The 13,690-nt window shown below is 44.5% G+C and overlaps 2 protein-coding genes across 2 annotated transcripts; both read right to left on the bottom strand.

Annotated features, from left to right (window-relative positions):
* Window positions 1-295: 295 nt before the first annotated feature.
* selenon (selenoprotein N) lies at window positions 296-9,927 on the bottom strand. The gene is made up of 12 exons (XM_053633613.1): window positions 9,549-9,927; window positions 8,675-8,792; window positions 8,418-8,548; window positions 7,926-8,138; window positions 5,934-6,058; window positions 5,057-5,194; window positions 4,783-4,864; window positions 4,222-4,410; window positions 4,036-4,141; window positions 3,193-3,305; window positions 2,197-2,298; window positions 296-1,245 (listed from the first exon to the last, which is right to left on the bottom strand). The coding sequence occupies exons 1-12, from the start codon at window positions 9,759-9,761 to the stop codon at window positions 1,063-1,065; spliced, it is 1,713 nt and encodes a 570-aa protein (XP_053489588.1). The 5' UTR covers window positions 9,762-9,927; the 3' UTR covers window positions 296-1,062.
* A 1,245-nt stretch (window positions 9,928-11,172) lies between these two features.
* Window positions 11,173-13,684, bottom strand: znf593 (zinc finger protein 593). The gene is made up of 4 exons (XM_053633615.1): window positions 13,589-13,684; window positions 13,054-13,256; window positions 12,532-12,594; window positions 11,173-11,671 (listed from the first exon to the last, which is right to left on the bottom strand). Exons 2-4 carry the CDS (start codon window positions 13,251-13,253, stop codon window positions 11,545-11,547), a joined length of 390 nt encoding a protein of 129 aa, XP_053489590.1. The 5' UTR covers window positions 13,254-13,256; window positions 13,589-13,684; the 3' UTR covers window positions 11,173-11,544.
* Window positions 13,685-13,690: the final 6 nt, after the last annotated feature.

Here is a 13,690-nt window from a genome sequence, read left to right as displayed (position 1 = left end):
ATTGAACACACTGAGAAGCTACTGGAGTACCATTGTCCATGAAAACTAACTCAAAAATAATGTGTGTGTGTGTGATGGGGGTACGGCATTCTGGGAAAACCCGTCACACGTCAAAGCAAAAATGAGTGAAAAGAATTTGTCGTACGTTCGTTTTAAGAAAAGGCAAAAAAAAAGAAAAGACGTGTTTTTATCGATTTATTTCCTACCTTCACGGGAAGATTTATTAAATGCGACTCTATGAAGAGTCTGCTGAAAGATTTCGAAATATTTCGCTAGCTAAAGCCGGCTTCACGCCGTACGATTTTTTTTTTTTTTTTTTACAGTTTCAGACACGACTCGAATGGCACATCGTAAAAGATTTCTCCGATCGTCGAGACGCGGCGAGCGACCCGGCGGCCGGTTTGGAGTCACACGGCTACCCAAGATGGCCGACGACAACATTCGGGCAGGGTTACCGCGTGCGTCGCTAGTCACGGGTCTAGATATCGGGTATTAAAATGCTAGAACTTTAACTTGGCGTTTAGATTCATACAAAAGAGAAATATTTCTTACTTTTTTTGTCTTTGTTTGTCTAGGAAAGCGTGTTTTCACCACGTGAAGGGTTTTCTCAGGCCGCCGCACATTCGGTGGTGAGTGAAGACTCAAAAAGGGAACAAAATAGCGGAAAATAAAATTTTAAAAAAACAAAAAAACAAAAAGATTAAAGCAGAAGTTAGGCCAAAAGAGTTCGTGCGAGTGAACGCCAAAGAAACAAACGTGTCTTGGCTGATTTTTTTGGCCGAACTATTCCTTTAATAAACGCCTCTTTCTACCTCAGAGCTGGAGTTTTGATGATCGCCTTAATCGCTAATCTGTTATTCAGGTTAAAATCTCATAACCAGCACGCTACACTTAAACCCTGGTCACTATAAAAAAACAAACTGTATTAGCATGTGTAGAAAAAATCTGCAGTCACTCGCTATAAGAGATTCATTCCCAGAATTCAGTGCAGGAAATAAGTCCTCGTTCACGTGTGTGTGAGACATGGAGGAGTCTGGCTGTTAGACTGAGAGACGTGTGTGTTTATGACGACGACGATGACGACTGGAGGTAAGCCTTGGCCTTGTCCAGTCCCTCCTGCAGGAAGCGGACGTACGCGGAGGTAGACGGGTCCTCGAACCCGCCCGAGAAGCTGAACCCCGACACGTCCTCCTCCGGCTTCATGGACGTCTGGTCCAGGAAGTTGTTAGCGTTGATGTGGTGAACCTGCGCAGCGGAGAAACCAAAACATCGGATAACCAGGTATCAATAGACCCTTCGCGCTGCTCCGGTCCTCTCGTCGACTTCCGGGGCTGACGGATTAAAACCTTCGGACATTCGCCGAATTTAACGTGATTCCAGACGTGTAGCAAGTGCTCGCGCCGATTTGAATAAAAACACGCTGGTGTGAAAAGTGACACGCGCGATATTAACGACGCACTAACGATGCTTTCTGAAGAAGGAAAATCCAGAACGGACGGTTCGAGTGTTTCAGATAATCCAGTCGATAAAGTCAATAAACTCGGGGATTGACGCCGAGCCGGTTAAACCGCGTGAGCTGGAGCCGAACGCCGAAGGAACGGCGGGAAACTGAACGCCGAAGCGCTTTACTAGCATCCTGTACACACGTATGAGATTAATCAGACGACATAAACCTGATATTGCAACTCGCTCCCGCAGGAAATCACGCGTGGACTCGTGAGGCGCTAGGTAGAAAGTCGTGAATACGCCGTTTCCGTAACGACGCACCAAAACACGCACAGTGAAGAACCAAAGCGTAAAGAATTCACGATATCGTATTCCAGCGTCTGAATATTCTTCCTTGAGAATTAAAAGTTCATCGCGCTTCGAAAGGGTGCACTCGCATTATTACCCGGTTATATTCTCGGTATATCAGCGGAATAAAACGGTCTCGAAATGACAATAATATCGTTTATCGCAATTATTTCTGATACGATATATCGTCCGACCGACGTGGCTATCGTGACAGGCTCGGACGTTATAAACAGACGAACTAATCAAGGACGGAACAGAGACCAAAACAAGACGAGGCGAATTCACTAGAAATGAAATAAAAACACGACACGACACTTTCGGGCGGGCGGGCGGGCGGGCGGGCAAACGCGCCGATTTCTTCCCAAGACCACGACGTATGCGTTATAAAATTCCCAGACCTACCACGGTCCCGTTAGGCAACGCCACCATCATCTCCACAGGGAAGCTGTACTGCTCCAGGTGTAAACGCGCCTTCTGACTCAAGTCCAGATTCTCCTCGTCGACCTGCACGCAAAAGAAATAAATAAATAAATAAATAAATCACATGACGTGTTTTTGCTGGAGCGAAACGAAATGGCTCGTGCGGCACTCCGTAACCATGACAACGCCCTTACCTGTCCTAGCTCATATTCGTTCTGGTCTTTTATTATTATCAGTAATGCAGATGAAATAAAGATGGCTGACGAGCTCTCCGCGTGTCCGTACAGTTCGAATATACGGTCCCCTCCGAAAGTATTGGAACAGCAAGGTCGATTCGGTTGTCCACGCTATACGTCGAAGGTTCGGGGGCAAATGACGGATACGAGGCGACAGATCCGAATTCCGGAGCGTTCATTTCTACATCTAGACATGTTAAACGAACGACAGGCGTTTCTTGCGGCCCGGGTGCGCGCTGCCGGATCGATCGTTTGAAGAACGAACAGCTCCGAACGTCTGCTCTCGATTTCGCTCGCGAAATTTCGACCGCGTTCATCGTTAAAAAAAAACGACGGATAAACCGACATGAAGACCGGCGAGCTGTCGATGGGAGAAACCACCAATATGCGACCGGATATTAAGTGTTGTTTACTTCAAGACGGTCTGTTCCGATACTTTTGCTCAGCCGAACATCCGAGTACCGTATCTGATACGAAAGCTGCCACGTTCCACGTCTAGACGCAGACACGAGGGGACGAAAGATGAAATTCCGATCGATCGGAATCTATCGTTCATCTTTTGACGTCAAGCCCGGAAGCAGCCACTTCCTACGTGGAGTTTGAAGGACAAAAATCGAAATAAAATAACGTATGGAAGCAGGTTTACCCGTCTGAGCGTCCTTACTCCGTGAACACACCGAACAGCGCACTAACCAGGCTTGTTTTTCGACAGTATGAATACAGAAAACGTGTGAAGCTTCACCTGCAGGTCCTCCAGCTCTTTGACGAGAGACCAGCTGCTGATGAAGCTCTGGTTGAGCAAGGCCAGGACGGGCGAACTTTCCAGGACGGTCTCCCGGAGAGTTCGCCCCGAACCTGCACACACACACACACACACACACACAGAGAAGAGAGTGTAAATACGAGTAACCGTGTATTCATTCATAAACATTCCATAACAACTAATGAGACGATTATTATTATTATTATTATTATTATTATTATTATTATTAAGTACCTCAACCTGCTGTCAATCACTTTTTTTTCCCCCCCACGAGAACTGCCGTCTTGTGCACATAGTCGGATTTCTTTTATATTCTACGTTCATCACGTACCGTATGCACGTAAACATATCGCTAAGGCCGCCGCCGTCAAGTCCAAGTCAAGACCGAGTCTTAAGCGGGTCAAGATCGAGTCCAAATCAAAGCGAGACCGGGTCAAGTTTAAACCCCTTTTCGAACTAGCTGCCTTCATTCGTGCCTCGCCCTAACAATTTGGCTGTTATTATTTCTCTAGAAGAAGGAATGCGTTCTTGCCAAACGTTGTGTATGTGGAAGGAAAAGACTCGCAGACATCTGATCTGATCTGATCTGTACGTACAGAGGAATTTGTCCGATAAAATGTTCTTTCTCAGAAGGAATAGCTGAATAGTACTGTGGAAGTCTTATAAAAAAAAATAAAATAAAAAAAAGCTTGGTCAATAATACGCGACGTCCAGATTCCTCCGGTCTGTACAGGTGAAAATCGACCACACGGACTGGCGTGCGCTCTGCCAGGATAATAACTTTATCACACTTTATTCCCTGCACAATCCTCTGGTTCTGACCTCAGCAGGACTGATCGTCCAGCGCTCCCCAGAGCAGGACGGAGTGGACCAGTTTCCCCTCTGCTTCTGCCCTGCTGAAGGCTTCTGGGAAAGGCAGGTATGCCACCTGAGGACGTGGGAAAGGACGGTGTTTATGGGAAGGAAGGTATGAATGAAGTCGCGGAACATGACTGAAAAAGACTCTACCTTTTTGAAAGGATAAAAGGTGACCTCGAGACGACCGGCTGCCTCGTCTCGGCTGATCTCGGAGCTCCAGCGGATCTCCTCGAACACAAAGTGGATGGGTTCTCCTCCCTCCGCCCGGGTGTCGATCGCCTTCCCCTGCTCGTCGTAGATCACGGAGGGCGTGGACGGACCGGCCGCTCGCAACTCCATCTGTTCATAATGGGAATGTGTTCACATTGAGAATATGATCAGGAATTCAGCTCGGCTTCTGAAATCCACCATTTTGTTTGGCGCTAATCCTCCATTTTAGGACTGGCGAGCACCGGTGATCACTTCCTCTGGAGATGAGGAGGTTGTCTGCTTTCGCTCTAGCTTCGCAGGCAAAAATAATAAAAAATAATAATAATAATAATAATAATAATTAACTTGACTACATGTAACCACAGTTAGTTAAAGTGCGACGTCACATGGCAGCACCTTTTTTAAAAATAAAATAAAATAAATAAATAAATAATTCCTTTATAAAGACCACATTCTGTCCACCTTGTAGAACGAGGTGCGTCTACGTGGGTGTTTATGTACCTGTGGCAGGTAGCCGATGTCAACTTCCATGCTGCTGCTCTCGCTGGCACCGTACAGCCACTCCATATCAACATTCAGAGACCTACAGACACCGTGCATCAGTCAGCGATCTGCCAGCCGCGTTCGATATATACTCACGATACGGTACGACACGTAGATACCGTGACAGCAACGATATCACGCGCGGCGTTTAAACCAATCGGCATCTACGGTACCGTCGAAACCTTTCATAAAGGTGGGTTGTTTCCAGTTTCAGTGCTTGTGATCTACTCACTTGTCATTAGGGACATACAGATGGAAGTCTCGGACATGAGACGCATCTCTGGAGAGCACGACGTGGCCAGCGAACTGACCGGGTGTGAACCAGAACGGGAAATCGGGAACGTCGTTCAGCTGGAACTCGGCGTGTATCCTGAGGGACGGAACACGAACAAAAGCAGATGTGATGCAGTGACACTCTGTGTGTGTGTGTGTGTGTGTGTGTGTGTGTGTGTGTGTGTGTGTGTGCTCCAAATATTTGTATCTGAAGGAGGTGTGGCCTAAACCACCAAAGTGGGTGTGGCCTAAACCTGTTTTTTTTTTTTAACCCTCTACTGCATGAATGATTACATTTACATAAAAAATGGATTTTTATTACTTGAATTAGTCATGTGACATGGCACGTTTTGTTCTGTCAACGTTAAAGCCCCCTTAGTTTCGTATTACTGAAATATCAAAAATTGGAGATGAATTCATTGTCGCCGAATGGCAACACCATGCAGTACAGACGTGCAAGGGACTGTTTTCCCCCCTAGCTCACTCACCCGGCGATCGTACGCGTTTCCCTGCTAGATTTCGAATGAATCTACTTAGTTCAATTCCTAAAAATGTAAACAAACCAGTACTTCAATTTAAAGTATCGCGACCCTGACCAGGCAGTTACTAAGGATGAAGGAATGACTGCTGTTTACGAGAACGGTCTTCATCTCTGACCGAAAGTAAAAAGCTCCATAATCCAGAACATTCCTGAAATCCTAGCTCAGCGTCGATTCGCCAAGCTCATCTCTGCCGAGTTATTTATTTATTTATTTATTTATTTTTAAATAATGAACTCTCTTGGGAGTTTTGAGGAAATCAACGATGAAGATTCGTGAACTTGCGGAGCGCAATACCTGAACACGACGTCATAGTAAAAGTCGCTGACGGCTCGGATACAGGCCACGGCTCCCTGAGGAGCGAAGCGGGATTTGATGAACGGGCGAGGATGAAACATGCTGAGCAGGGTGTGGATCAGAACCTGAGGGCGCCAGAACAAAAGGGAAACATTTAACACCACAACACAGATCAGGACCTCGATATTTAAAACGCACAGATACCGTTGTTATTATACACATGCATTTCCTTCTTTTCTACACAGTGAACTCCACTAATATTGGCACCCTTGGTAAGTATGAGCAAAAAATTGTCCATTATTTAACCTTTTGATCTTTTGGTTAAAAAATGAATTCATATGAGAAAAATATATTTGAAGTATATTCCCATTGATAGTTTACATTTATTTAGTACTCCTGGGTGACTAGGAACAGGAAATTGTTCAAGCATGACTTCCTGTTTCACAGGGGTATAAATATGAGGTAACACATACGCCAAATTCCCTTAGTCGTTCATAAGAATGGGTAAGAGCGAGGAATGTAGCTGTGATGTGCGGCAAAAGGTTGTTGAGCTTCACACAATGGGGCGTGTCTATAAGAAAATAGCACAAGCATTGAAAACGCCCATTTCCACCATCAGGGCAATAATTAAGAAGTTCCAGTCAACTGGAAATGTTATGACCTGGAATTGGACGTGTGTCTATATCGTCTCAACGCACTGTGAAGAGGACGGTTCGAGTGGATAAAAAATCTCCAAGGATCACAGCTGGAGAAATGCAGATGTTAGTTGTGTCTTGGGGTCAGAAAGTCTCCAAAACTACAATCTGAAGTCACCGACATCACCACAAGTTGTTTGGAAGGGTTTCAAGAAAAAAGCCTCTACTCTCATCTGAAAACAAACTCGAGCGTCTTCAGTTTCCAGACACTACTGGAACTTCAAATGGGATCGGGTTCTACGGTCAGATGAAACCAGAATAGAGCTTTTTGGTAATAAACACCAGAGGTGGTTTTGGAGCACACAGAGAGGTAGCCATATGGAAAAGTACCTCATGGCCACGGGTAAATATGGAGGTGGATCTTTAATGTTTTGGGTCTGTTTTTCTGCCAGAGGACCTGGACATTTTGTTAGGATACATGGCATCATGGACTCCATCAAATATCAACAGATATTAAATGAAAACCTGACTGCCTCTGACAGAAAGATTCAAATAGGCCGTGGTTGGATCTTCCAGCAGGACAATGATCCAAAACATCATCAAAATCAACACAGAAATGGTTTACTGACCACAAAATCAAGATCCTGCCATGACCATCCCAGTCCCCTGACCTGAACCCCATAGAGAACCTGTGGGGTGAACTGAAGAGGAGAGTCCACCAGCGTGGACCTCGAAATGTGAAGGATCTGGAGAGGTTCTGTATGGAGGAACGCTCTCAGATCCCTCGCCATGTATTCTCCAACCTCATCAGGCGTTATAGGAGAAGACTCAGAGCTGTTATCTTGGCAAAGCGAGGTAGCACAAAGTACTGAATAAAAGGGTGCCAATAATTGTTGCACACCTATATTTAACAAAGATATATATTCTTTTATTCGGATAAACCCGAGCTGTGTTTGCGATTGTTTGATATCCATGACAGCAGAGTATTTTTGTGAATTTTTTTTCCACCGTCCATTACGTCTGCTGCAGGTGATTTCTCACAAGATATCGTTCTTATTACTGATCGATCTTGTTCATGTTTATTTCATCAAAGCTTCATGTATTGAATTACTCCGACAAATGGTTTCACCTGGTGATCAGACTCGTGACTTTACATTATTTCACCGAGTCGCTCTCAGTACATTACGCTTCTCCGGAACAACGTCCGAGATGAATGCAGGAGATAAACGGCAGGCTTTTATTTAAGCTTATTATTCGTTTCTTAAGCCGTTTACGTGACACGTGCACCATAAAAAGATCAACAAAACACATTTATTGGGCAGCGAAATGCTCGATTTCAGCTCCAATCATAATGCACCTCTTTGCCCCGAGGGGTGGGCGGGTGGTACCGAGTGTTGGGCAGATATCCAGTGAAGATGTTGAGCTCACTCGGTATGATCCACCACGTGTCCCCCGGCTCCCCTTTACCCTTCGGGGGCAGAAAGATCCGGAACTGAGTAGCCGAGAAGCTGGAGGACGGAACAGCGGGACGCTTCCATGAACGCAGCCCACTCAAAGCACCATGGGAAACCTACAGACAAAACAAATTCGTTTTCTTTCACGTTTCCTTTTTTCTACGATGGGTAAGACCATAAAGGTTTTTACGTATGCATTTATTTACTGACTTCGGCAGATATGCTTTACAATGAAGTTAGACGGAGGAAAAACAACTCTGGCTTCTGATTGGTCAAAAAAAATTTTTTTAAATTGTCGGTTTCTAATCAATGAAAGTTTTTTTTTTTAGAAAGGGGACGAGGGTAAAATGTGACGATTGCGTCATTAAGACACGGCGCGGAGGATGACGCTTTACCCCGAGAAAGCCGTCCTTGCTCTTGGTCATGGTCTCGAGCAGGAGCGGTTGCATGGCCGCGTGAAGCGTGAGCTTCTCTCCGTTCGGGTCAGAGACGAACTCCTCTTCGAACTCCGCGGGAGGAGCGACGCCTTTAGACAAGACACAAACACGACAGACGTTAAAAACATTCCCGGGTTCTTTTTTTCCGTTGTTGTTGAACTGAAAAGCGGCATCGCTGTTGCATCGTGTGAGAGCAGCAACGTGAACGAGTGAACCTGTGAGCTTTTCGGCGACGGGTTTGAACTCCTCGGGACTGAGGTAGAGGTCGTGATCTACATCCAGAGACGAGAAGAGGAAAAGTCCTTCTGCTCCTAGGGTCTTCAGCGCCGCTTCCTGGAAAAACAGGAAGCACTTCCAGTACACATACATATATACATTATGTATATATAAAATCATATAAAACTAAGTATTAAAAATGTTGGAAGACATTTTGCTATAAACAAACAAACAAGAAAACAAACAAACAAAAAAAGTTCACGCCTCCTTATGTATGGAGACTTTTAGGACACCCGGAATATCTCCTTATATCTCGGTATATCTCATTTTGGTGCCAAATGAATGAAATGAACGATAGTTGCTGAGATTTAAACAGGAACGAGGCAGATATGATGCATGAAGTCTGCACAGAGATGTGATTTGGGGGCAGGGATGGAGTTATGTGCGTAAAGACCACTAAGTAATGGAGGAAGGAACTCTGTGTGTGTGTGTGTGTGTGTGTGTGTGTGTGTGTGTGTGAGTGTGTGTGTGAGAGAGAGAGAGAGAGAGAGAGAGAGAGAGAGATCAAACACCCACCCCCTAATAAACCATCTGTTCTCCTAGAACACATACGTGGCAAAGAAACAATGCCACACAACAACATCTGCAACGATTAATCGATTCCATCGACTCGTGCGTTCATCTTTATTCGTGTTCCGCTTGGGCTCGCGTCATAACCGGGATTCCGCCCGGTATGCAGCTTGTTTGTTTATTAGTTTGTTTGAATCAGCGGTGCACCGATTAATCGATTAAAATCGCCCCTGTGCATTCGCGATCACCTTGTTTCAAAAACGGATCAACAAAAAACGCATGGTCTGCAAACTTGGCACTTACGTGACGCTCGGAGATCTGTGCGGTTCTGAAACACTGGATCACGGTACCGATTACCGGAACGCACGCGATCGTGAATAAAGTCCAGAAAGCCCAGATGCGCCGCGTTTTCGCGCTCTGATCTCCATCATTATTTACAGATTTCTTCCTCTTCTTCTCCTTCTCTTCCTCATCCTCATCCTCTAAGAGAACCGCTTTATCCACATCCTCCGCCATCCCTAAAGCACGTGTCTTCTTTACATTTAAAATATCTTTACCGAAAACCCGTTTAACCTGCACAAGACACTACTACTTTAGTTTTATCGCAGAGGAGAGGAGAGGAGAGGAGAGAAGGGGAGAAACTGCCTTTCACATCACCCTGGCCGAATCCCAAATACTTCCCCCTGTTCCCTATATAAGCGCACTACGTGAGGGGAGTGACGTCATCGCGTACGCGCACTACGTGAACGTCTTTGCGTTGTGTCCAATAGCGTGCGGTTTGGGATTCAGCCTCGAGTCCATTCAGGACACGGTTTCATTCTTAAAGGGACAGTACTCCTTTTTTTTTTTCTTTCCTTAAAAGTTGATATGGGGGTTGTGAGGTAAAAATTTTTCATTTTAGTGATTCGAGTCGTGGCTATATGACATTTTATGTATTTGTGGTATGGTGGGCGCATGGTGGCTTAGTGGTTCGCCTCACACCTCCAGGATTGGTGATCTCCATGATGTGTGTGGGGGGGGGGGGGTTTCCTCAGGGTACTCCGGTTTCCATACCGCTTAATCTACGGGGTCAGATCTAGAACCGATCGATTCTCAGAGGTTTCATTTGTGACTTTTTCATGACGGTGGGCGCGTAAATCGAGACGTAACTCACGCGAAATTGCGTGCTACCGTTGGTGTTTTCGTTTACACGAATGTACAGTCTCTGCCAAAATTCAAACGGAGTCGCAAATTTCCAACGCCTCGTACAGACGCCTGTCAGTCGGTCGATATTGGGGGTGGGAGTATACTTACTATGAGGCGTGTTTGTATTTGGAACGAGCTACCATTTGCTAGCGAGCTGACGTTATTTAGCATCATTTTAAGGTACTAACTCAACAGCACTCAACATTTACACTCAAGATCAACAACAGAATCAACTCAAGAGCATACACACGATGATCTGTAATACGGTAGGTTAGAAATAAGATCGGACGTTCCATAAGTGTTAAATAAACGTGATTGCAGAAAACGTCACGATATCATCAACAACGCAAGGTTTTCCTTTCTTCATCATACAAGTCCTCGAGTAAGCCGTTGCTATAGAAACGAGAACGCGTTAGGACGAGCGGATTAATATAAACCCGAGTCAGAGCTGCTATTACAGAAAACTAATCGACCGACCTTCTGCCCGATCAGATTATAAAATTCAACACTGCTATTATTGTGTTTAGCTGTTGTGATCACACTGTCCTTATCGGGTGCCAATACATTTTCACATTTATCATCTCTAGTGAGAAAATATATATATATAAAAAAGGCCATTTATTTTCAGGTCTTCAAAGTAATTTAAGTAGATTTAAAACCTGTTAAGGGTTCACTGAGATACAGAGGGGAGACACACACACACACACACACACACACACACACACACACACACACACACACAAGAAAGTATGTATGCAGAACACATGGTAAATGTGATTTCACAATTTATTTACATGACTTTACATATGATGTCGCTTGTGGTCACAGTCCAGTCAAATCCTGATACACAGAATACACACACACACACCACATCAGTGTGTTACTGTGGGATTTGATTGACAGGTAAATTGTCAGTCAGGAACTTTCTTAGTCAGCGCACTATACAGCTCAGGCTTTCCATCACTAATATACCTGATAACACGCTGCGCGGTGCTTTAACACTCTGACACTACGAATAAAAACCCGCGGTTTAGGTCTAAAGGCGTCCGAGGGTGAGATACTCCGACTGAAAATGACCGTCACGCCGCAGTCGTGTTGAGATGACGGACGCCGTTCATGCCATGTCTTCCTCCACCTCCTGCGTGTGCACTTCGACCTTTTTAGGTGGGACGTACGAGCCCATTCCCGCCGCTCTCTCCGCCTCGGCCTGGGTGTACGGCTCCTCTCTCAGCTCCTTCAACCTGGACGGGGGAGAAAAAACCAAAGCTTACGCAATCCAAATAGACACATTCTCGATATTAATTTCAAGAGAGAGAGAGCGCGAGAGAGAGATAGAGCGCGAGAGAGAGAGAGAGAGAGCAAGAGAGCGTGCGAGAGAGAGAGAGAGCGCGAGAGAGAGTTGTTTTGCCATGTTTTAAAGGTTAAAACACAGAGCTCTTCCGTTTGTCTGTGTTTTTTTTGTTTCGATTATTTATCCATCAATTTGCATTTTATCTGTTAAAAATCTTGGCCCCATATATAATTAAAGAGAGAAAAAAAACGAGCAGCCTGGTATAACGATCACACACGCACCTTAAAACAGACCATTCGAAAATTAGAGCGGAAACGGCGTCAAACTAAATTTGACACGGCACGGGAGGAGAGCCTCCTGTACTACAGGAAATCTCAAAATGAACTAGGAATAAGGCCACAACAGAAACATGCACACCATCAACATGTAATACATGCGACTTCTCTACACATACCGAGGTTAAATTTGGTGTTCCACAAGGTTCTGTTTTAGGTCCACTGCTGTTTACTTTATATACGCTACCTCTGGGTCAAATTATTCGTAAACATGGAGTTATCTTCCACTGTTATGCTGATGATACACAGCTGTATGTTTAGCGAAGCCAGACGACAGACAACAGACGCCATACCTACTTAGATCAAAAGGTACAGGTTATTTGTTGGTACCGCGAATAGTGAAGGCTACAGCAGGGGGAAGAGCTTTCTCTTACAAAGCCTATCTCTCTCATATATGAGAGAGTGAGAGAGAGAGTGAGAGAGAGAGAGTTAGAGAGAGTACATAATTTGCATGGGCATTCAGTGCGAAACTCACCGTTTTTTATGGACTTTGGTCTTGAAATGCTCCTTCATGGCCTTCAGGTCAACAAAGTAGCGCCTGCAATCATTACTGATCTCAATTAATCAACAATTAAGTGATTAACAGCGGTATTAATGCTGGCCTCATGTGCTGAATTATCATAAATATCACTTCCTGACCTAAAAGCTGCACACGAATGTCTCTTCAGCAGCAATTTTATTACCATGTGTTACTACAGCTGGGGAATATGACGATATAATATGGATAGATTATGATCGGCTCCAGTGCCGTGCCCTTCATTAATATTGGCACCCTTGGTAAATATGAGCAAAGAACACTGTAGAAAAATTGTTTTAATTAATTCACAAAAATACTCCGCTCTCATGGATATCAAAACAATCGCAAACACAACACAGGTTTATATAAAAAAAAATCAAAAATCAAGGGTGCCAATATATTCTAATATATTGTGGGCATGGTGATAACATTACATGATTTATTGTCCATATTTTGCCATCTGTCAGGTGAGTTACTCACGCGCAGTGCAGGCAGTAGTGCTGACCGAAGCCTGTGACATCATAGTCCACTTCCTGTTTCAGGAGTTTGGCTGCATTGGTAGGGATCATGTCAGCATGGATCTGGTCCAAGTCCTTTGTCCTTCGCTTTGTCTTCCATGTCTTTGCAATGTTCTTCTTTTTGCCATTTTTGTGGTTGCCCACCTGCTTGGATTTGCCCATGATCTATCAAGACAGACACAAGACCAGCTTTCATATTAATTCTGAAATATTTGCCTAATATATGAGGCAAACCTACTCACTGAAGCTTTTAGTGCATACTACAGTGGTAGAAAATACTTTTCTTTTTTGTTTAAGTTTATAAAGTGAGTTAGATTAGCATTTTAGTTGCCTGTAACTAGATAGATAACCAATGAGAGTTCATGTGTGTTGTATCATCTAGTAATAACTACCTCCATTTCTTCGAATAAGAAGCGTATTTGAGTAATAAAACGTTAAATAAATAACAGAGAACCAATAAATTAGGTACATAATGTCACCAGGAAACGTTTACTTACCTATATTACTGTTATTTCACCGACTTGCGTGCTCAACAATCCACGTGTTTACGCCGTCAAATATTTACTTCCGGGTTCAGGGCAAAGTGGAAGACTACCGCG

Source organism: Ictalurus furcatus, chromosome 9 (genome assembly GCF_023375685.1).
Source record: "Ictalurus furcatus strain D&B chromosome 9, Billie_1.0, whole genome shotgun sequence".
Classification (NCBI taxonomy): Eukaryota; Metazoa; Chordata; class Actinopteri; order Siluriformes; family Ictaluridae; genus Ictalurus; species Ictalurus furcatus.
Note: the sequence above shows the minus strand (reverse complement) of the source record. Positions and strands in the feature narration are given on the sequence as shown.